Source organism: Schistocerca cancellata, chromosome 5 (genome assembly GCF_023864275.1).
Source record: "Schistocerca cancellata isolate TAMUIC-IGC-003103 chromosome 5, iqSchCanc2.1, whole genome shotgun sequence".
Classification (NCBI taxonomy): Eukaryota; Metazoa; Arthropoda; class Insecta; order Orthoptera; family Acrididae; genus Schistocerca; species Schistocerca cancellata.
In genome coordinates this window covers 571,039,201-571,063,574 of record NC_064630.1, presented here as the reverse complement: position 1 = coordinate 571,063,574, position 24,374 = coordinate 571,039,201, and the positions used below count along the sequence as shown (strand labels likewise).

The 24,374-nt window shown below is 43.3% G+C and overlaps 1 protein-coding gene across 1 annotated transcript in view; it reads right to left on the bottom strand.

The window, feature by feature from the left end:
• Nucleotides 1–9,351: 9,351 nt before the first annotated feature.
• LOC126188681 (homeobox protein B-H1-like) overlaps nucleotides 9,352–24,374 on the bottom strand; it is a 172,152-nt gene continuing 157,129 nt past the window's right edge. Inside the window, exons 2-4 of the mRNA XM_049930288.1 lie at nucleotides 20,399–20,583; nucleotides 9,527–9,657; nucleotides 9,352–9,472 (exon numbers count right to left, since the gene is read on the bottom strand). Coding sequence (XP_049786245.1) covers nucleotides 9,352–9,472; nucleotides 9,527–9,657; nucleotides 20,399–20,583 — 437 coding nt within the window. The remainder of the gene's footprint in view (nucleotides 9,473–9,526; nucleotides 9,658–20,398; nucleotides 20,584–24,374) is intronic.

The window sequence follows — 24,374 nt, the reverse complement described above, 5'->3', positions numbered from 1 at the left end:
CCATTTTGAAATTGGGCCTTTCTTTTAAAAAGAAAATCTTTACAGTCTTATGCGTAAGTTAAATTTTGCTTACTACTGCGAGTAGTCTAAATCCTTTTGCTGTGAGGTAGCACGATTAACTAAAGCCCTGTATTCGATACCAGACGTTGTGGTAATATGGGACATCCCTCATATTTCTCTCGTTAAAAGCTGTCGTCGGACTAGTTTGTCAATGCTTTCTTCCTGTGGACAATGTGTCAGATCTGTAACCGTGTCGTATGAATGACTAATTCTGTAGTGGGGTGTAGTAGTTATATTGCTGTCGCTGATTACGAACTGAAACGGACAGCATGAGACTTCGTGCCAAATTATAGTCTATAATGTTACTTAAAATCCGTCTTGATTGCAAATTTTTTTTATTATTCATATGACCGGTTTCGGTTCATTCAGAACCATCTTCAGATCTGTAAAAATAATTATACTAATGTACTATTTCACGAAGCAAATCTTTTTCATCCTATCTAATCAACATCAAATGTACCAGAACGTACCTGATATTTCAGTTACAGGAGTAACCCGTCCAAATCCAGCAACTTTCACTTGCTACGTCACATAAGATTGGTTGGCAGAGTGCACGTCATTTATATTAATTATAACACTATTACCGACAGGTGGCGTCTGGTACATTTGTTACATTCCATTTGCACATACTGTATTCAGTAGATCTTTTTTATATTAAAAATATTTAATTAAAATATGTAGATGTCAAAGTTAAAATCTGTACTTGTCAGGATTAAAAAACAGTAAAATTATCATTTTTATACGATCTAAAAAGCATATTGCGATTTATATATCTATGGTGCTGGTGTGAACTAGTGTTCCTCTACGGTCTGCTTCCGTGGTTCCCGCCATTTTGCAATCAAGACGGATTTTAAGTAACATTATAAAATCACTGATTGCTGTTATCCCATAAGACATTATGTCTGTTTTTGCAAAATTATAGTCTGCTTCTCCTGAATACGAATTACCGAGATTACCGTCCCCACCTGCAGAGCAAATCTCAGGAACTAAGAGACAGTGCTGAGAAATTAAAAATTAATCTCAGGACTCTACGATACAGTCTGGTTATTATGAATTTAATATGACTTTCTGCCTTCCACTTTCCTGATGAACACTGGAGATTAAAACATCCTCAGAATTCACAGCGATTCCATCCACGTCAAGCGTCATCGTAATAGCGTCTATCACCCCCAGAGCTATGGATCACCTGCGACGATAGCCTCCACACTCGTATATTTTGAATGGTGCGGTTGAATACCTCGGCTGTAAAACATGCTAAGTAATGTTCTTTATTCGTATTAGTTGATAGTTACACAATAAACCATGAAATGGCAGCTCTCTCTCTAATTTCATATTCTCACTAGTCACATCTTTTTCAGGATTTGTGGGTGTAAACAGTGGTTAAGTGCCAAAAACTTGGCTGCCAGAAGTTGTAATGTGTGTGGTATTTGTGCCAAGAAACCGCTTTTCAAGGACGATTTGTATCAATCCGAATGTTAAGTGGATAAATACGAGTAGGATCCCGAATATGCTCCTGCACGCAAATGGGCCTTAAAAGATGTCGCTCATCCGTTACATGTGAATTATTACTTAAGAAAGTAAACGATGTTGTGTCCCTTACCATTGTGTACGTGAATTTACGTGACAGTGTGATGGCAGAAATGTTACGCGCAATGCTTAACATTGTTTACTTCCGGTAGTAAGACGAAAACAAAATTAATAGATTAATTTTTAATAGATTAATTTTTGAGTTTGTTGTAAGAATAACAGAATATAAAAATAGGACCTTTTCAGTTTGTATTTTTGAAACGTTTCACAGTATTGTTTCGTTAACTCCCCGATCAAGTAAACAGTGGTAAGTCAATGCTAGTCCATGTTAAGTGCACTCAGTGAGTAAATAAACAATGTTAAGTACCCCTTGATGTATTTTTAAGAATGAAATTTTGGAGAGAATTTACGATGTTGAAAATGTGTCGTCACTTTACAAATATATGAAAAAAGTTACTTATCTAAAGAAATAACTCACAATGGACGCATTTGAAATATTTTATTTATGAGATTTTATTGAAACTTTACTTCGTTTCTCAAAAGAGCCTTCTTGTTCCTTACCACTGCTTACAGCTAACGTCTTCAACTTTTAGTCACACCTTTTTTGCGATACTTCTTTTATTGTTTGGTATGAGTCATCCTGGTTCTAGGATCTACCACAAGACTGTTCTAAATGAGCATTTATAGTCATTATGACCTTCAGTGGATGTCGAATATGTGAAGCCGACCATCGGCCATTACATTAGAAATGATTATACTGAAGTTTGTGGTGATTTTTTTCCGCAAAGTCGCTGATGAATGACAGGACATATTGTCGTTATTTACATCATGTTTGCAGGGAATATCGTAATACATTTCGTAAAACCTATGATGTAGACTGCATTTGACAATTGTACTGTTGTCATGGAATATCATTCCATCTTTTCCTTATATAAAATGTGAGGCGCCAGTTTCTAGCAAAAATAACAGCCCACCCATGCATCAACAAAGTGACATTCTTCACTGCTTTCATTAACGTAGGAAATTTCACCCTCTGGCGTCTTTATGTCTCACATTATATTTTCGGCTGGTCACAGCTCTCTTTATTAACTTTAGAGGATGGCACGTTTCCATTTAGTCATCATCATCATCACAACAGTGGCATTAACTATTGTCCGTCCCTGTCCGTCTTTTTCTTTCTTTCGCCACTCTTCTGCGTCGCTGTGCCGTATGAAAGAGACACTCGTAAATTTGGAAAGCGATGGACTTCTGTGTTTTAAGTGTGTTGTCTCACGTCTTTAACTACATCGTTCATCATACATCAATCATAGATTCTTCTCGAACCATCATGTTTCTAATGAAGTCTACTCTGTTATGTAGTTCAATGCCAAACAAAAATATATCAGTCGGTTGAAATGTAAGAGTGTGTATGGATTTTCTAATCCAGATTTGGATGTGATGCTAAGTATGCGTGTGTGAGTAATTTTAAAACATTTTAATTTGTTTACTTTTTTTGGCAAAGTCGTTGCAAAATTCTATATTTTCCTTAAATTTTCCAAACGTTCGCTTTTTTTTTTTTTTTTTTTTTTTTTGCTGTATCTCGCGTGCAATCGTATAAAATAATGCCTATGAGGTACTTTAACTGCGGCAACTTGATCTTATGTAACTCAAAAATAAAATATTTTCTCTTTTTCTAATATCTGAACCATCGAAGGTTAGCAGGCCTAGTTTTCGATTTTTGATGTTTTGCAATTCTAGCGTCTGGGAAGTAAACTGGGCAGGTTAAACATATGTTTACAACTGATTTTCAGAGGTGGATAGTATGACCTAATTACCAGAGAAGAGATGAGTGTTGACTTGTGAATTTTGGTGTACCTGTATACTTGCTTAGTTCTTACATTTCTTGATTAACTGATTCAACTTGTTCATACCATAATTCTTTCTATCCAGACGTCGTCGTCGGAGAATTCAGTCGTGTAGTCTCTCGAACTACATACTAACTACTTGTGGCTGTGATATGCGACCAAGTATCTTCATGTTAATTCCACATGTCTGGATAAAAGATTTTTCAATGAATGTTCCATGGAAGATTTTTTACCGACGATTTGTACAACCGTAATTCGTAAATATTACATTGGTTTTCTTGTAGATCGATCCACTGGTCGTACATATATGTCTAGAAAAATTCATGGAATCACTACATAACATATGAGAAAATGATCCCTTATTGTGACTTTATTGAATACATCGTCAGTTGTAAGAGCTAAATTTTATTTGTTAACTGGCTGAAAAACCCGGAATTGTCCAGGTTTTCATTTTGCCAATTTTCTATTACGTCGAAAACAAAAACTGAACTGTGTTTGTAGTGTAATGTCGAAAAAATTTCGTCCCATGTGTATTTGTGAAAATACCTTTGAAATTACCAAGTAGTCGCACAAAGAAAAAAACATGATGTACAAATGCATTAGTACAGCATCCAAATTAAGGAAAAGTAGTATGCAAAATAAAAATTCTCTGTAAATTTTGTTTTACTTAGAACTTGATTATAAACAGTATTTCTAGTTACATTTCCAGACTGCTGTGTACAGCTGCTTGGCGTGTCTGCAGCATGTCTCTATGGCAACCTCTCTTCAAAGCTTATAAAGACTTGTTTCCCCTAATGCCGTTTGCGCTTCGCTGTTGAAAGCTGTCAAAAGCACTGCCAGTGTCAGGGATTTCCTTAAGCTGAGTCGACTGTAGGAGTGTCTTAATCGTAAAACATATAGTAATAAAGAATAAAGAACTGAAACATCATGCATGGTGCATTTTTTCACGATCTCAGTGTTTATGAAGTCATATGTCTTGAACTATGTACCGTAGGTAAATTCAGCGTCATATGTGGGCACTATCTGCGAAATATGTTGCAAATAGAGGTAGTAGTAGAGAAGTGGTACATTCAAACGTCATGCAAAATGCGGCAGATTTCACACATCTCGGTGTTTATGATGTCATCTCTCCTCAACTATGAGTAGTTTCTTTCTTCTTCTTTCTCGGGGCTTTTGTCCCGATCCAACGCGGCGTCGGCTGTGTTATTATGGATTTGGCAGTGTTAATTGCAGAGGGTGGCTGGGTGTCCTTCCTGAGGCCACCCCCAGGACAGAAGTAGTGTACCCCAGCTGTCTGCGTCTAGTGTAAGTCATGAAAGAGTGCGAACGTTTTCAAATGTCTCTGAGTCGTGTAACTGAGGCGGAACTTGGCGACCAGCCCGGTATTCACCTAGCGGGATGTGGAAAACCGCCTAAAAACCACATCCAGACTGGCCAGCATACCGGCCCTCGTCGTTAATCTGCCGGGCAGATTCGATCCGGGGCCGGCGCGCCTACCCGAGTCCAGGAAGCAGCGCATTAGCGCTCTCGGCTACCCTGGCGGGGCACCTGAACCATGTACAGTACCACGATACAATTTTGTCGGTGCATTTAGCGGCATATGTGGATACTGTCTGCGAAATTTATTGCGGTTGGTTGGTTGGCTGATTTGCGGCAGGGAACCATACAGCGAGGTCATCGGTACCATAGAATGAGGGAAGAAAATCGGCCTTAGCCTTTCGAAGGAACCATCCCAGCATGTGCCTGAAGCGATTTAGAGAAATCACGGGAAAACCTAAATCAAGGCGGTCGGACGCGGATTTGAAGCGACGTCCTCCCGAATGCGTGTCCAATGTGCTAACCACTGCACCACCTCGCTCGGTATTTCATTGTGAATACAAGTAGTAGGATAGAAGTAATAAATTTAAATGCCGTGCATAATGCAACAGTTCTTCACGCATCTCATTATGAGGTCGTATCTCATGAACTATGGTAGGTGGGTGGTTCTTACGCCCACAGAGATTGTTGCCTGACAGTAAGGAATTTGTGTACCAAGTTTGGTTGAAACCTGTGCATTGGTTAAGGAGCAGATGTGAAACACACACACAGAGACTCACACACACATTTTTATGATATTTATGGATTTCAAATGGGAACATTTCACCGAACAGTAATATCAGAAATTGAGTCCGCCTTGATGCAAAACACCTTGCTATTCGTTTTTTTCTTTATTATCCCAAACTAGTTTCGGCGACAAATATCACAATCATCAGTGGTTTTTTTTAAATCTATAACATGCAGAAAATGGTATGGTTGTACAAACACAGTAAAACATTATTACATATTTACAAATCGTCTTTTGAAATATAGTTTTATATTGATACTTTCATACTTCCTTATTTATAGTATGTTACAGCACGTTCTAAGCAATTATTGGCGCTGTTTGTGACATATTTTCTGTGCTCTTTTTCTTCTGTTGCCGTCTTTTTACTTAGCGAACATCATGTCATCTCCAACCATGTGATCGGCTGTTAGTAAACAAATACTAAAAGGTGAAATTCGTATGTCAGCAGTATATACTTGTGGTTGTGGTAGTGTTGTGGAAACCAGCTATTTTGGTGTGTATTGAGCTGTTGCTTAGCTATTCGTGTACTCACGTTCGTTGGATGGTATGTAGCTCCTTTTCACACAGAAAAACAAAACTTTTGCACTTTGTTTCTGATCCAGAATATTACGCCATCTTCCTGTTCGCGTGTGTCGCGAGAGGCGTATCGCATGTGGGGAGCAAGGCTATGAAAAACTGTGGCGCGAATTACGACGACTTCTGTTCATTATTTATGTCTCTGTGTGGGATGGGGAAGTGGTTCTTTTGCGTGTGTGTGCTTTCTGCACTGTGTCCTTGGTCAGTTCTTTCAGAGTGGTAAAGAGTGTGATGTTGCAGAGTATTGTGTTTTCATTTATTACATTTTTCCCTTCGACTATAGCCTTTTGTATGTTTTAATTTTCTTCTATTGTTAGTTGTCGGTATAGACTGTTGCTGTTTCTCAGAATGTGTAGATCCTTTTCGATATTATAGTGGTTATGGTTTTTGTTCATTAGATGTTCTGCAAAAGTTGAATGTGTGCTGTCACTTCTTAGAGCTCTCATGTGCTCTGTGTACCTCGTTCGGAAATTTCTAGTTGTTTCTCCTATGCAGTGGGCCTGACAAGAGTTGCAAGTGAGTTGATATACTCCAGCGTTGCTGAATTTGTCTGAGGTTTTTCTGACTGGTCTTAGTCTTTTCTGAACTGTATTGTTTGTTCTGAATGTTATTGGGATCCCTTGCTTTTTTAAGATGTTTCCTATTCTATGTGATATTTTGTTATTGTATGTTAGTGTGTACCATCTCTCTCTTTTTTCCGAAGTGGTGTGGTCTGTTGTGTTGTCTGTATGTAAAGAAATAAACGAATAACAAGGTGGTTTGCATCAAGGCGGACTCAATTTCTGATATTACTGTTTTTCTATGCAAACACGGACCATGTGGAAGAGTTCCAAGATAATATTATTATTTCACCGAACATATGAAGAACCTCTTTTGCTGATAGTATGAACAACCTTATTCTTAAACAGGTATTGTAATAATAATATAGAACGGAAAACAGAGTTACTACTTTTATTAGGTAACATAACTACATACATACGTCGTAAACTCCATACTCAGGTAAATACAAACTTTTGTATTGTAGAAAACAAAAATATCTTACATACTGGTACTAAAACTGGAAGGAACATGAACAAAAGAAAGTAAAAAGAGAGAATACGAAAACCAGATGGAATGCTTTTTCAATTACAGTAAATATATTTTACAGTATTTGTAAACTTTTGGTCATGCGGTCATTTTCAGTTTATAATAACACCAGCAAATCCACTGAACTGCGTAACACACTTCAAGTTGCCGGTTCAAATGCGGCATACAGATCAAGAAAAAACATTTATCTCCACAATGCTAACTTTGTTCACATACTCGTCGTTGTAAGTTTTCACGTTAAACCTAAGCTCAAAACATTATCTTACAGTACACTATTTCGAGAACATACACAAATTTACATATTAACAAATAGCTGCGCAAAATTATGTACATTGCAATTTCATTGCCTCTTATCCGATCAAGTTCATTTCAGACACACGGTTGTAACGAAGATTCCACACAGCATTACCCGGGTACGTTTTCACCTTACCTCAGCACAGCTAACCGCTCTGCATTATGCGTCTCTGCGAAGTTAACGTGGCACCGAAGTTGTCCCGCAAATAGAGAACAAAGTTTCAGCCATTGTTCGATGATTTAGGATGCTCTTCTCGCACAGCTGCGAAAATCGGTTTTCAGTATTGTTTGTCAGAGTCTTTTGTCTCAAAGATTCCTGGCAATTCACCAAATGAGGTCTCCCGCGTAACTTTTGGTACACAACTTGCAAAGTTCACTGTCTCTCTGAAGTGCTCTGTGAGTCCGGAGGCTTTTTGGTAGGAGCATTCGCAATCAAGACCATTACGGCCGGATTCCTGTAGCTACAACAAGATAGATTGAAAGTAATTCCATCGTACTTGAAGTACACTACAAGGAAAGTATTTATTTCTGCAGGACTTACAAATTTTCAATAAAATTTGTGCTCAGACGAAGTACAGCCTAACAGCTGAAAAGGTTTAATTAGAAGATACGATACAACGAACTTATTACTGAAGGAAAACAGCAACTGGCATGAGAAGAGTATGTACTATAGAAAAAACCCTGCGTATAGATTGTGCAGTTATCTTTTCCCGCTTTAAGTCTCTGTCCAAGATTGTCACAACTGACTGAGTTGTCTTATTATTTTGATAATATGTCTTTAAATTTTTGTTGGTCTGTGAGGGCAGGATGATACAGATTCATAACAAATTAGTTTAGTGAGGTAGTTCTTTGTTGAAATTATATCTTCAATCCGCAACGCTTACGTAATGAACAACGTGCAAAACTGCTTTGTACCAAAGTATGGTTTTACTCATCATCAAAACAAGAAAATAGCTTTATTGGCAACTGAAAAGTGCAAAATAAATGTTTACTCGTACCACAAACTGGTCACAGCTTCTTGCAAACGAAGAAGCAAGAAGGCGGCCAATTACTGGGTAAACCTCGAAATGGTAGAGAAAGGGATGGACTACAAACGACGTAAGGTTATTAGTTCGGTGAACTGGCCCAAGAAGTTAGAAAGCCTTTTTGAAACTGTTTGTACAGTCGGTGACCTCGAATTGTAGTGAAAAACACATTCAAGTGCGTGAAATGTTGAGTTGGACATGCCTTGCTGAATACCTTGGATGATTAGAGTCGCAAATGCAAAGGTGCTCTGGCCAATCGGAGAAAAATAATAATTCTAAGAGAAATGTCTCACAGAAAACACTTCTGGACAGAGAAGATAAGCTGGAAGGAAATAAACATTCATGATGTCCAAGAAGCGTTACAGTCGAGGAAATTCATTGAGTTCGATGTAAATCATATGCCTCTGTAATATGTCACGTAGGGAGACGGGCATCGTACATCGGTGGCTTCGAAATCGTGTAAAGAAATGGTGCCACATACCACTGAGCGCCATCAGTAACGTGATAACTTGCTGAGAAATGAACGCTAGCAGCCATCATGCGTCTGTAGTACGAAGTAGATGGTGCCAGTAGTAGTTCTGGATCAGCAATGGTGATTTGTAGGTGCCACGTTGAACGAACCACCACCGTTCGCTGTCACCAGAAGAGGTGGTGTCACTCGCTGACAGCTGCTGCTAAGCACCACAACAGCTTCTGAGGAGTAGGCCTCCAAGCTGTAAGTCGCCACGGTGCCTTTGTGAGACGGGCAGCTGGTGAAGAGAATTTGGCCACCCCAACTGGCGGTGTGGACAATTGGTGAAGAATGGTAGTCGCGTGGTTGGAGCAGCGGACCGGACTACTGTGTGGGGAAGGCTGGCTGCTGCTGCTGCTGCGGCTGCGGGGGTGGGGGCGGGGGGCTGTCGGGCCCGCTGTTGCAGCTGTCGCCGTCGCTGTCGCCGGGAGTGGACGCCTCCAGCCTGCCGACCTGCGGCTGCTGCGGCTGCTGCTGCTGCTGCGGCTGGTGCTGGTGGTGGTGATGCTGCTGCTGCTGGTGATGGTGCAGCTGCTGCTGTTGCTGCTTCAGCTGCGCCAGCCGTTGCTGCTGCAGCTCCAAGTGCTGCTTGCGCCACTTTATGCGTCGATTCTGGAACCACACCTTCACCTGCAACAAACATTGTTTGGGTATTAATCAGTGTATAATGGCTTTCCTACGTTGGTATGCATAGGCTATCTAATTAGTAGCATCAGGACACCCCTATATAATGCGAAACTGACTGTTAGACGATACGAGAGACAGACCGAAAAGTATAAAAGGATACATGAAATGTATTGCCAGCCAGAGTGGCCGAGCGGTTCTAGGCGCTATAGTCTGGAACTGAGCGACCGCTACGGTTCGAATCTTGCCTCGGGCATGGATGTGTGTGATGTCCTTAGGTTAGTTAGGTTTAAGTAGTTCTAAGTTCTAGGGGACTGATGACCTCAGATGTTAAGTCCCATAGTGCTCCGAACCATTTGAACCATTTTTGAAATGTATTCGCAGTTGCGAACACGCACACCCATCAGCTGTGTAATAGAATGATGACAGTGAACATTTTTGCCTGATCGGGACTCCAATCCGGATTTCCCGCTCATCAGGAGCGTTCGCTTTAGCATTGGTCCACTGAAAGACGCTTCGCGGTCAGACCAAAACGTCCATATATCGTCAACCATCTGTCTACAACCTGCACTTGTACATCTATTTATGTATGTTCCTGTACAGGAAAGGTTGTAATTGAAATTCGCTTGCCCAATGTCGGTGGATAAATACCACATTGCAGCGCCTGTGTTATTCAGAAGTACGATGCATGCCCGAAGGAAAATTGCATTGTACTTCTGAACAACACAGGCGCTGCAATATCGTATGTATGCATGCATACATGCATGTCCGATGGGACAATGCATCCTACATCTGAACGATACAGCTACTATAATATAGTACTTATCCACCAACACTGGGCAAGCGACTTTCAACTAAAATGTCTCCCTGTATGGGAATATAAATAACGGATGTACCAGTACAGGCCGTAGACACATAATTGACGACATATGGAAATTTGGTTCAGGCCATGAAGTGTGCTCGGATAGCCTAACGAATGGCTGCTAATTTGGAAAAGGCTTGCCATTCTTCTACATGCGGACCCCCCTTGTCATTGCACTGAAGCCACTTCTGTTCCCATATGAGACCTATTTCCCATCAATGAAGACCAACACAGTGAATTGGATAAAGGGCCTATCGATCTCTTACTTGTTTCATTAAGAAGATAAGATTGTTCTTGATTTTTGTACTTGCTGCAAGATGGTTTTACATTTCTCAAGCACAATTCGAGATACCGTGGACTATGTAACTTTGTGGGTAGTGCCTTCCTGGACCTCTCCTGAAGCTGCAGTGTCCCGGGTGTAAGAAGGTGATTTCAATGTGAGTGCGTAATAACAGGACTAAGACCAGTAAAAAAAAGAAAAAATGCGTCTGGAGGGTGGTGGCCTATTCAGATTTCAATGTTTATTATTTTGGTGATGAACCCATACAATGTATGAAAATACTATATGTTTCCCTTAAAAAAATGGTAAGGTGACACGTTCGAGTCCCGTCTCGGCACAAATTTTGACTGTCGTCATTCCATTATACAGCTGATGGTTGTGTATATTCGGATATGCGAATAACGGCTATAGTCGCCGCAGTGTCTGTTTCTTCGCACATGCGTGCATGTCAAAAGAAACATTGCGTCGTATTTCCCAATAACACAGGCTCTGCAATATCACAAATATCGTATAGTATAAAAGGAAGCGGGGAGTACTGTGTTGTCAGTAAAGAAGCAGAATGAGTCTGTCAGGAGTGCTCACTGACTTCGAATGTGCAGTAGTCATTGCGTGTCACCTTAGTAACAAATACATCAGCGATGTTCCAACCCTTCTAAAGCTGCCCAAGTCGACTGTTGGTGATGTAACTGTGAAGTGGAAACGCGAAGGAACAGGAATAGCTACCAGAACTCCAGCTAGCACGATGACTGTGCGTAGGAGGTTGAAAATAATAATAGTGCATTAGTCGAGCAGCACCTCATAAGCCACTCGTTTCTGCAGCCGGTGCTGAGCGATGCTTGATTAGATGTGAAGAGTGACGACACTGGACAGTGAATGACTGAAAACGAGTGATTTGGAGTGATGAATCGCGCTATAATTTGTCCATCCGACGGAAGGATTTGAGTTTGGTGAACACCCAGAAAACGCTACAAACCGTCACCTGTAATGTCAACAGCGAATTACAGAGAACGTAGTGTTACATTATTGGGGTGTTTTTCGTGGTTAGGGTGTGGTCTCCTTATCGTGCTTAAGAAAACGCTAAACGTGGACTGGTATGAACACATTTTACAGAATTTTTTCATCATACACTATAGCAACACTTGGCATATGATGAGTGACTGTATCAAGAATGGGTTGCCATTACTCCATATACATTCAGACACCTTATTGAAAGTATGCCCAGCAGAGTCCAAACTACCATAAAAGAAAAGGGTAGACACACCTCATATTACTGTCACCTAATAGGTGTCCATATACTTTTGATCAGATAGTGTATCAGAAAAAAGTGAGAAGTAGCTTGAAACAACACAAACACACACACTCAACACACCGATGCATCCATCCACACCCCCCCCCCCCCCCTAGGTATATATATGACAGAGCCGAAACACGTTAGATGGTATAGTGGTTCAAATGGCTCTGAGCACTATGGGACTCAACATCTTAGGTCATAAGTCCCCTATAACTTAGAACTACTTAAACCTAACTAACCTAAGGACATCACACACACCCATGCCCGAGGCAGGATTCGAACCTGCGACCGTAGCAGTCCCGCGGTTCCGGACTGCAGCGCCAAAACCGCTAGACCACCGCGGCCGGCAGATGGTATAGTGTATGAAAATAAATTCTGTTAGTTAATCCTATTATTATGGCAGATTTATAGATTTAATCTGTGTCTTTATATCATTTATTGATACGTTTTACTTCTAAATCTGAGTTCTACATAGAACGTTCTGTCGATTGTATTTGAGACTGTATTCATGAAACCGACATACGGTCTGCTTTATGCCTATTTAATGATAATACAATGTGAGCACCTAATGCAGAAATAGTTAACCAGAGATAGCTGATTGCACCTGTATTTTGTATTTTTAACGTCATTCGCTATCGTTTATACTTTACAGTATTCTACAGCATTTTATTCGCTCAGTAATTACTAATGGTTATCAGAAAACACACACTAACAGTATGGTAATAGTTACGTCACGTCTGCAATTCCATCGACTGCCGCTAACAGTTATTACACTGTAATTTGCAGATTGTTCTCTCAGAGAACTGATTTTAGATATTTCTACACTAAATTGGCACCACCGATCATGATGATCGATTTTGGTAGTCTCTACGGATAATTTAATTTATGGACTTTATAAGGTAACACTGTCTGCTATTGTGTACAATGCACTTATGCCACGGTAACGCGGTGTTCACACGATCTCTTGAAGCCAGCTGAGCAACTACGCCAGCATCTCGTGGTCGTGCGGTAGCGTTCTCGCTTCCCACGCCCGGGTTCCCGGGTTCGATACCCGGCGGGGTCAGGGATTTTCTCTGCCTCGTGATGGCTGGGTGTTGTGTGCTGTCCTTAGGTTAGTTAGGTTTAAGTAGTTCTAAGTTCTAGGGGACTGATGACCATAGATGTTAAGTCCCATAGTGCTCAGAGCCATTTGAACCATTTTTTGAGCAACTACTCGACTGATTAGTAGCGGTTCCAAGGACGAGAAACCCGAAGAGGAGTGGAAGAGCGGTTTGCTGACCATATACCCCTCTATACCCCATCCAATGACACCATTGGCAGAGGATGAAACGGCGGTGGGTAGGCACATCTAAGACTAGAACGCGGGACGTTAGTCTTTACTTCACGGAGGTGACAAAAGTCATGGCACTGCGATATGCACATATACATATGGCGGTTGTATCGCGTTCACAAGGTAAAAAAGGTCACTGCTTTTGTACAAATATGGTTCATATGAAAAGGTCTGCGATGTGATTGTGGCCGCAGGACGCGAATTAACATACTTTTAACAATGAATGGTAGTTGGAGCTGGACGCATGGGATATTCTATTTCGGACATCGTCAGGGAATTCAATATTCCGAGATCACAGTGTCAAGAAAGTACTAGATTTCGGCCATTACCTCTCACCATGCACAACGCAGTGGCCGATGGCGTTCATAAACGACCGAGAGCAGCGGCGAAAGTTATCATTGCTAACACGACCGACGTGAGTCCCCTTTTCTAACAGCACTATATAGCCTGCAGCGCCTCTCCTGTGCTTGTGACCATATCGGTTGGACCCCAGACGAATGAGAAACCGTGTCCTGGTCAGTAGAGTCTCGATTTCAATTGGTAGGAGCTGATGGTAGGGTTAGAGTGCCATACAAACCCCACGAAGCTACGGACCCAAGTTGGCAACAAGGCTCTGTGCAAGCTGGTGGTGATTCCGTAATGGTGCAATTGTGTTTGCATGGAAAGGACTGGGTACTCGGGTCCAACTCAACAGACCACTCACTAGAAACTGTTACGTTCGGCTATTTGGAGGCCATCTGCAGCCATTCATCGAAATCATATTCCCAAATAACAATGCAATTTTTATGGATGGCAATGGGTGACGCCACTGGGCCACAACTGTTTGCGACTGATTTGAAGCACGTTTTGTACAGTTCGAGCGAATGATTTGGCCATCCAAATCGCCCGACATGAATCCAGTCGAATTTTTGGGACATAATCGAGAGGTCAGTTTGTGCACAAAATCCTGCCCTGGCAACACTTTCGCAATTGTGGGCGGCTATAGAGGCAGCATGGCTCAATATTTCTGAAGGTAATTTCCAACGACTTATGGAGTCCATTCCACATCGAGTTGCTGTGCTACGCCAGACAAAAGGAGATCCGGCACGATGTTAGGAGGTATCTGATGACTTTCCTCGTAACGACAGTCCTAATAATGTCATGTAAATGCGAAGTCGAGGGTTTACGATGAGAATGTAACCAAAACAGTTGTCAGCTATTTATCTGACATGTCTATTGAAGCTCATTATTAATTTATACACTCATGCTCACAAATTAAGGATAATGCTGATACATGGTGAAACAACGCTCTGGTTGGCGGTTAGCGGGTTTAAATCACCTCGGGATATGACCATGCGGTGCATTTGACCTGCGGTCGTCGCACGGTGGCGTTGGCAGCAGTCAACATACGGAGAGGTGTGTTGGTACATGTCAGAGTACGGTGGAGCGAGTAAGTGTGCAGACGTTTCCAGACCTGCTAATGGTGACTGTGTGTTGAAAATGTCTCAGTGAACACAGCAGGTCGTGGCACGGGCCCTCCGTGTGACACAAAGTGTGATCTCAAGATTATGGCAACGATTCCAACATACAGGAAACGTGTCCAGGCGCTACGGTACTGGACGTCCACAGTGTACAACACCACAAGAAGACCGATATCTCACCATCAGTGCCCGCAGACGGCCAAGGGGTAATGTAGGTAGCCTTGCTCGGGACCTTACCGCAGTCACTGGAAAAGTTGTCTCCAGACACACAGTCTACAGAAGACTGAACAGACATGGTTTATTCACTCGGAGACCTGCAAGGTGCGTTCCACTGACCCCTGGTCACTGGAGAGCCCATAAAGCTTGGTGTCAAGAACACAGTACATGATCATTGGAACAGTGGTCCCAGGTTATGTTCACGGACGTGTCCAGGTATAGTCTGAATAGTGATTCTCGCCGGATTTTCATCTGGCGTGAACCAGGAACCAGATACCAACCCCTTAATGTCCTTGAAAGGGACCTGTATGGAGGTCGTGGTTTGATGGTGTGGGGTGGAATTATGATTGGTGCACGTACACCCCTGCATGTCTTTGACAGAGGAACTGTAACAGGTCAGGGGTATCGGGACGTCGTTTTGCACCAACAGTATGTTCGTATTTTCAGGGGTGCTGTGGGTCCCATCTTCCACCTGATGGATGATAACGCACGGCCCCACCCACCTGCCATCGTGGAGGAGTGCCTTGAAACAGAACATATCAGGCGAATGGAGTGGCCTGCCTGTTCCCCAGACCTAAACCCCATCGAGCACGTCTGAGATGCTCTCGGTCGACGTATCGCTGCACGTATTCAAACCCCTTCGACACTTCAGGAGCTCCGACAGGCACTGGTGTAAGAATTGGAGGCCATACCCGAGCAGCTGCTCGACCACCTGATCCAGAGTATGCCAACCCGTTGTGCGGCCTGTGTACGTGTGCATGGTGATCATATCCCATGTTGACGTCGGGGTACATGCGCAGGAAACAATGGCGTTTTGTAGCACATGTGATTTGGGGCTGTTTCCTCAACTTATCACCAATACCGTGGACTTGCAGATCTGTGTCGTGTGTATTCCCTATGTGCCTATTCTATTAGTTCCAGTTTTGTGAAGTGCCACGTTGTGTGGCACCACATTATGCAATTATCCTTAATTTATGAGCATGAGTGTAGTTATCTTCAGCCTTTCAAACAGAGAGGCACCAAGGACGAAGAAGAACAAGTGTAGTGATGTATCTCGCCCGTAAGCACTAATTTTGAAATTTCGAACGTTGAATGAGACACGATTTAATTGTAGCATAAGTGTTTAGGAAGTGTAAGTAAACAGCCGATGGAACAAGAAGCCTAAATCAGAGATCTCAAGACAATTTCTTCCACGCGATACAGAAGTCGCTGCGTTAATTCCTCGTAAGTGAAGGTGGTCCGCGGATATTTGCACAGAGAGGAACACTTGTTCACCACGGAAACAGAACGAAATCACATCGCACGTATTTATCATTCGCTGCCATTAATCTTGCCGATCACAGCGACAAATAGAGTCGGCGTATTCATAATTCAGTCTTCCGGCTTGACATATAACCTTTAGTACATTATCGTCATGCACACATAAACGAAACTTCACTTAGGTATCACGTCATGAAACTATTTTAATTACATCTGCCGATGACGCCGCGAGGCCCCTAATAATTAATCTCTTTGTTAGAGCAATGCACGTTTGCTGTGCGGCTGCTCCGTGAACAATGGGACCACAACGACTGGCGCTTCACATTTTAATTAAACGGCCAATCAATATGCGCTGTGCGGCGCCGTTTTAGGCCCTGGTTGGCCGATATGACGCGAGCAGGGGACAATCGCGCAACGGGCTGCGCTCTGTACCGCTTTTGAATGCAGCTGCCGCCTGCTTTTGCAAATATCTGCCTGGGATATCTGTTACTTAACATCTCATTTTGTTCATCGTTTCTAAGGCGAAATGTTTAACACAAGGCACACTTAAGCAAGCCTATGGAGAGAATTAACCCATCCAGACCTGAACATTTTCTGATGAACGGAAAATTTTTCACTATTTCGTAATGGTCTTAGGCGATTTTTTGAATGATTTTAGATGCAACATTAATACAAAAATGTGTACCAGTTTTCAAAACACACGAGGGTTGCCCAGAGAGTAATGCACCGCGTTTTTTTCTCAGCTGAAAACAAATGCGAGACGTTACGTATGAATTATTTGAAGTCTCTTGAGTGAGTGCGCCAAGTTTCCGTCACTTCCGACAGATAGCGTAGCTGTAGGACAGTTTCAAAATGGCGTCTGTGCGTGGTGTACGTTACAAGCAACGTGCCGTCATTGAATTTCTCACTGCAGAGAAAGAAACTGTGGGGAATATTCACAAACGCTTGTGCGAAGTCTATGGAGCACCTGCTGGCGACAGAAGTACAGTTAGTCGCTGGACACGGAGGGTGAGGTCATCAGAAGGCGGTTCGGCGGAGCTACACGATTTGCAGCGGTCGGGGAGACCATCCACGGCTGTCACACCTGACATGTTGTCATTCGCGAGGACAGACGCATTACGACTCGGCAGTTGGCGCTGCATCTTGTCAATCAGCAAAGGAAGTTCACTCACGGAAACACTGGCTCCGCCACCAGCACAAGGAATGGTACCGACAGGGCATATGCGCCCTTGTTTCGCGCTGGAAGAAGACCATAGAACAGGACAGAGATTACGTGCAAAAATAGGGTGTGTAGATAAAACACCTTTCTTTCGTGTGTGTAATTCTCATTATGTTCAATAAAGAATGGTTGAAAACAGAAAATGTGGGGCATTACTTTCTGCGTAACCCCCGTACTTTGTACACTTGGCTTCATTTTACGGACTAAAATCACTAATTACGAAATATTCTCTTCTGTAATAAATATTGAAATGATGATTCAATAAATACTGTGCAAAGTAACAATGACAACATTCAATTATACACTGGAATATAGCGAACCAATCGCATCCGTGTATTCTGGTGGTCACGAACTGCTGCACACTGCTACACTGACTTGCTAATATTTCCAAAGTGATGCCCAACAATTGGCAGTACTTGTGCATAAAGAAAAGGTTGAACATTCACAGATGTGTATCTCAGGTTTCCATTGGAAAAAAATACTTCTATTACAGCTGACACACTGTAAAAGTTTACGTAAATAATTATAGCCAGAAGATCTGATAGGGTTAAAGTGGAGTGATGAGACAAAACTCATTACAGACAAGGTAGATGACAGGCTGAGATTCATCGGAAGAATACTCAGGGAGCGTTGTTCACCGCCGGCCTCTGTTGCCGAGCGGTTCTAGGCGCTTCAGTCTGGAACCGCGCGACTGCTACTGTCGCAGGTTCGAATCCTACCTTGGGCATGGGTGTGTGTGATGTCCTTAGGTTAGTTAGGTTTAAGTAGTTCTAAGTTCTACGGGACTGATGACCTCAGATGTTAAGTCCCATAGTGCTCAGAGCCATTTGAACCATTTTTGTTGTTCTCCCACAAAGAAGGTAGCTTACATAACCTCGTTCCACCAATGTTTGAATATTGCTCGTCAGTGTGGGATCCGTACAAGACAGGACTAATATAGAAATACAGAAGACCCGAAAAAGTGGAGCGTGTTTCGTTATAGTTTTACTAAGTAAGCGCGAAAGCATCATTGAGATGATCAGCCAACTCAAATGGCAGAAGGTTAAAGAGAATCGTTTTGCATCGCGTTGTGGTTTACTGTTAAAATTGCGGGAGAGTCCGTTCCTAGAAGAACCAACTAATACGTATCCCCCATCTACGTCTATCTCGCGGTAAGACCATAAAGCTAAAATTAGAGAGATTCTACATCGAACGGAGGCTTACCAACAATCGTTCCTCCAGCGGTCCATCCGCGACTGGAATACGAAAGAGAAGTTACAATGGCAGACAAAGTACGCTCCGCCACACACAAAAAGGCTGTTCACGACAGTAACACAGAAACAGCCGATCAGCTTCGCCGCTTCCGAGATGCTCGTTCCCAGGTACCGCGCGACAATAATCTTTCCTTTATCAAAGATGCTTGTATCAGTGGATTTCGCCATTTTCAGACCGCATCGTCGCTATAATGATTCTCCATTCGTCTCTGATCATACCTTACCGCATCGCGCCTCCGCAATACCACGAGGCGGTATTCATTGTCATGGTGGGCAACAGTCGTAATGTTTCGGCTCATCAGCTTAGACTGAGGATACCTCCTAATATTGTATCGCACCTCCTTTTGTCCGGCTTAGTGCAGCAACGAGACGTGCCATGGACTCAGTAAGTCGTTGGAAGTCCCCTACAGAAATATTGAGCTGTGCTGGATCTATAGCCGTCCATAATTGCGAAAATGTTGCCAGTGCAGGATTTTGTGCACGAACTAACCTCAATTATGTCCCATAAATTTGATTAGATTCATGTCGGGCGACCAGGATGGCCAAATCATTCGCCCGAATTGTCCAGAATGTTCTTCAAACCAATCGCAAACGATTGTGGCCTGATGGCATCGCCTATTGTCATCTATTAACATTCTATTGTTGTTTGGAATATGAGGTCCATGAATGGCTGCAGTTGGTCTCCAAATAGCTGAACATAACCATTTCTACAGGTAGTCAATGATCGTTGAGCTGGACCAGAGGACCCAGTCCGTTCCATGTAAACACAGTCCACACCATTATGGAGTCACCACCAGCTTGCGCAGTGCCTTGTTGCCAACTTATGTCAATGGCTTCGTGGGGTCTGCATGACATTCTAACTCCGCCATCAGCTCCTACCAACTGAAATGGAGACTCACCTGCCAAAGCCACGTTTCTCAAGCCCTCTACAGTCCAACCGATATGGTCACTAACCCAGGAGAGGCGCTGCAGGCGATATAGTGATGTTAGCAAAGACACTCACGTCAGTCGTCTGCTGCCATAGCCCAATAGCGTCATATTTCGCCGCACTGTCCTGATGGATACGTTTGACATACGTCCCATACTGAGTTCTGCGGTTCTTTGACCACGCAGTGTTGCTTGTCTGTTAGCACTGACAACTTTAGCAAACGCCGTTGCTCTCGGTCGGTAATGAAGGCCATCGGCCACTGCGTTGTCCATGGTCAGAGGTAATGCCTGAAATCTCGTACTCTCGCCACATTCTGTGTATCTCGGAACGGTGTCCGAAATAGAATATCCCACGCGTCTATCTTCAACTACCATTCCGTGTACAAAGGACGTGTTGATTCCCGTCGTGCGGTTGTAATCACATCGCAAAACTTTTCACGTGAATCAGCTTTGTACAAATGACTCCTCCACCAATGCACTGCTCAAAATACTTTGTGTATGCTATGCAGCTGCCAACTGTGTATGTCCATATCGCTATACCCTGAATTTTGTCACCACAACGTAAGTGCCTTGCAGCACGTCGTCTTAGCAAAAGCTTCTTTCGCAAAGTAGTTTCCATCGTGAGCTGACAGTAATGATGACGGCTCACCTGTGCCTCAGTGAGCTGGAGCGCGTGCGCCAGGTAGAGGCGCTCGGGCCCCACCATGTACTGCTGGCGCTCGAACTCCGCCTCCAGCCGCTCCAGCTGCTCCGGCGTGAAGATGGTGCGTACGCGCTTGCACTTCCCCGCCGACTGCTTGCGGCCCTCCGAAGAACCGGCGCCGCCCTTCTCGCCTGCAACATACGGTTCGCATATTACTACTAATCCTTTAAGTGCTACTGGTAAGTACACTACTGGCTATTAAAATTGCTACACCAAGAAGAAATGCAGATGATAAACGGGTATTCATTGGACAAATATATTATACTAGAACTGACATGTGATTACATTTTCACGCAATTTAGGTGCATAGATCCTGAGAAATTAGTACCCAGAACAACCACCTCTAGCCGTAATAGCGACCTTGATACGCCCGGGCATTGAGTCAAACAGAGCTTGGATGGCGTGTACAGGTACAGCTGCCCATGCAGCTTCAACATGATATCACAGTTCATCAAGAGTAGTGACTGGCATATTGTGACGAGCCAGTTGCTCGGCCACCATTGATCATACGTTTTCAATTGGCGAGAGATCTGGAGAATGTGCTGGCCAGGGCAGCAGTCGAACATTTTCTGTATCCACAAAGGCCTGTACAGGACCTGTAACATGCGGTCGTGCATTATCCTGCTGAAAAGTAGGGTTTCGCAGGGATCGAATGAAGGGTAGAGCCACGGGTCGTAACACATCTGAAATGTAACGTCCACTGTTCAAAGTGCCGTCAATGCGGACAAGAGGTGACCGAGACGTGTAACCAATGACACCCCATACCATCACGCCGGGTGACACGCCAGTATGGCGATGACGAATACACGCTTCCAATGTGTGTTCACCGCGATGTCGCCAAACACGGATGCGACCGTCATGATGCTGTAAACAGAACCTGGATTCATCCGAACAAATGACGTTTTGCCATTCGTGCACCCAGGTTCGTCACTGAGTACACCATCGCAGGCACTCCTGTCTGTGATTCAGCGACAAGGGTAACCGCAGCCATGGTCTCCGAGCTGATAGTCCCTGCTGCTGCAAACGTCGTCTAACTGTTCGTGCAGACGGTTGTTGTCTTGCAAACGTCCCCATCTGTTGTCTCAGGGATCGAGACGTGGCTACACGATCCGTTACAGCCTTGCGGATAAGATGCCTGTCATCTCGACTGCTAGTGATACGAGGCCGTTGGGATCTAGCACGGCGTTCCGTATTACCCTGCTGAACTTACCGATTCCATATTCTGCTAACAGTCATTGGATCTCGACCAACGCGAGCAGCTATCTCGCGATACGATAAACCGCAATCGCTATAGGCTACAATCCGACCTTTATCAAAGTCGGAAACGTGATGGTACGCATTTCACCTCCTTACACGAGGCATCACAACAACATTTCACCAGGCAACGCCGGTCAACTGCTGTTTGTGTATGAGAAATCGGTTGGAACCTTTCCTCATGTCAGCACGTTGTAGGTGTCGCCACCGGCGCCAACTTTGTGTGAATGCTCTGAAAAGCTGATCATTTGCATATCACAGCATCTTCTTCCTGTCGGTTAAATTTCGCGTCTGTAGCATGTCATCTTCGTGGTGTAGCAATTTTAATGGCCAGTAGTGTATTAGGTTGGTGCATAAGTTCGTAGCGATTTTCAAAAATTTAACAAACACAACAGGTACCATAACAGAGACTTTAGTCATCAATACTATTTTCTCCTTCACTATTTACAACAATGTTCAAATGGAAGAGTAGCTTTTCGATTCCGTGACTGTAGAAGTAACGTGGTTTTGAGGCCAGGAACTTGTCGAGTCATGACCGGAGCACATTTTCATCCGGGAAGAAAGTTCCTTGAGCATCGTTCGATTGAAAGAGGAAAAGGTGAAGAGCTGAGGGCGCAAGATCGTGGACTATGATCACTTCTCGCACTGTTACTGGTTGTTGTTCTTGCACTGCGCCTGCAAGACATCTCAGTTACTAACAATAAATGTCAGCGGTGATGTTGGACATCGTGCGATGAACAGCTGGGGAGAAGTTATAAAGGAGCACGCAGAAGATGCAGAATTTGGACTCTGATGCAGAAGACATAGCTACTATTTCTACAGTTCCAAACACTGCTATAAAAACTGATGGTATTCTGGGTAACGTAGTGTCAAGTGGACAGTGGGGTGAAATGAATAGTAGATATGCAGCAGGTAGGGTAGACTGTTTGCCTGTGCTTGAAGAAGCATTTCACAAAAGTCGTGCAACTGACTCTTCCTACTAAAGTGTTTGCGAATGTGGATCTATTTCCATCGTCTAAAGTTGGCTGTGAACCCCATTCGGTTGGGAAATGTTTTCCTCCTGTAGGCGTACGTTTACTAACAGAAGTTGACACTCCGTGCAGATTTTTTCACACTTTTTCAGAACGGATTGTGTGCTCCTTATTTATTGGTAATAATGTTTATGACCCCATCACTCATGGTGGGCTTAGAAATACATAATCACTTGAGCAGATTTAATTATTGCCGTTCGCAAAGAGGATATGCTGACATGTTTTCCATTGTTACGCTGGATAATATATTTCGTTACATACAGAGTTAACCAAAATCAGGATGATTCATATATGTTCTGTATTGTAGTAGTAGCAGTAGTAGTAGTAGTAGTAGTAGTAGTTGTTGTTGTTGTTGTTGTATTAACCCGAAGACCGTTTTGCGAAGCTCTTCTCGCTAGTCTATCCTGAACAAGCCTCTTCATCTCTGCGGAACAACTGTAACCTACATCCACTTGAAACGGATAACTGTATTTAGTATTGGTCTCCATATACGAGGGTCATTCTAAAAGTAAAGAGCGTTTTGATATGACGATCCGAGCAGTTCTCCTCTTATTCCGGAACGCGATAGGAACGAAGGGTCCGCCGCTCGTGGTCTCGCGGTAGCGTTCTCGCTTCCCGAGCACGGGGTCCCGGGTTCGATTCCCGGCGGGGTCAGGGATTTTCACCTGCCTCGAGATGACTGGGTGTTTGTGTTGTCCTCATCATTTCATCATCATCCAGGAAAGTGGCGAAATTGGACTGAGCAAAGGTTGGGAAATTGTACGGGCGCTGATAACCACGCAGTTGAGCGCCCCACAAACCAAACATCATCATCATCATCAGGAACGAAGGAACGCTCGTTCATTGTTTATTTGTGCGATTTTAAAATGTGTGACAGAACTATTGATTTCGCCAAATGTGAGGTTCGTAGTGTAATACGTTTTCTGAATTTAAAAAAAGGCACGCCCTTTCGAAATTTACAGACAAATTTATTTATTTATCGTATGGCCGGCCGGTGTGGCCTTGCGGTTGTAGGCGCTGCAGTCTGGAACCGCGCGACCGCTACGGTCGCAGGTTCGAATCCTACCTCGGGCACGGATGTGCGTGATGTCCTTAGGCTGGTTAGGTTTAAGTAGTTCTAAGATCTAGGGGACTGATGACCTCAGATCTTAAGTCCCATAGTTCTCAGAGCCATTTGAACCATTTTTTATGGTATGATGATACAGAGCTTGGATCAAATACAAAATTTTAAAAGTATACAGTGTAAGAAATGACAAGCAAAATACATGTAAAGAATCAAATGTTCAAAGTATTATGCTAAATTTTCTACACATGACACAAGTTCTTAGATTTCTAAGTGCAATCTGTTGATCCAGTTGAGCCCTTAAGGTGATGCATGGTGGATGTCATTTATTGCTACCTCAAAGGCTCGTTTCGGGCATTCACCAACAATGTGATTAATTGTTTGCAGGCAAGCTCCACAGTCACAATCTGGAGATGTTGCCCAGCCTCATTTATGCTTTAGATATCCGCAGTTCCCTTGTCCTGTTCGGATGCGGTTGATGGTTCTCCACTGGTGTCTCGGGAGTGTGAGAGCTGGAACTCTCATGGAAGGCTTTTCAACCAGATGCCCGTTGAACACCGACGATTCTTCCCAC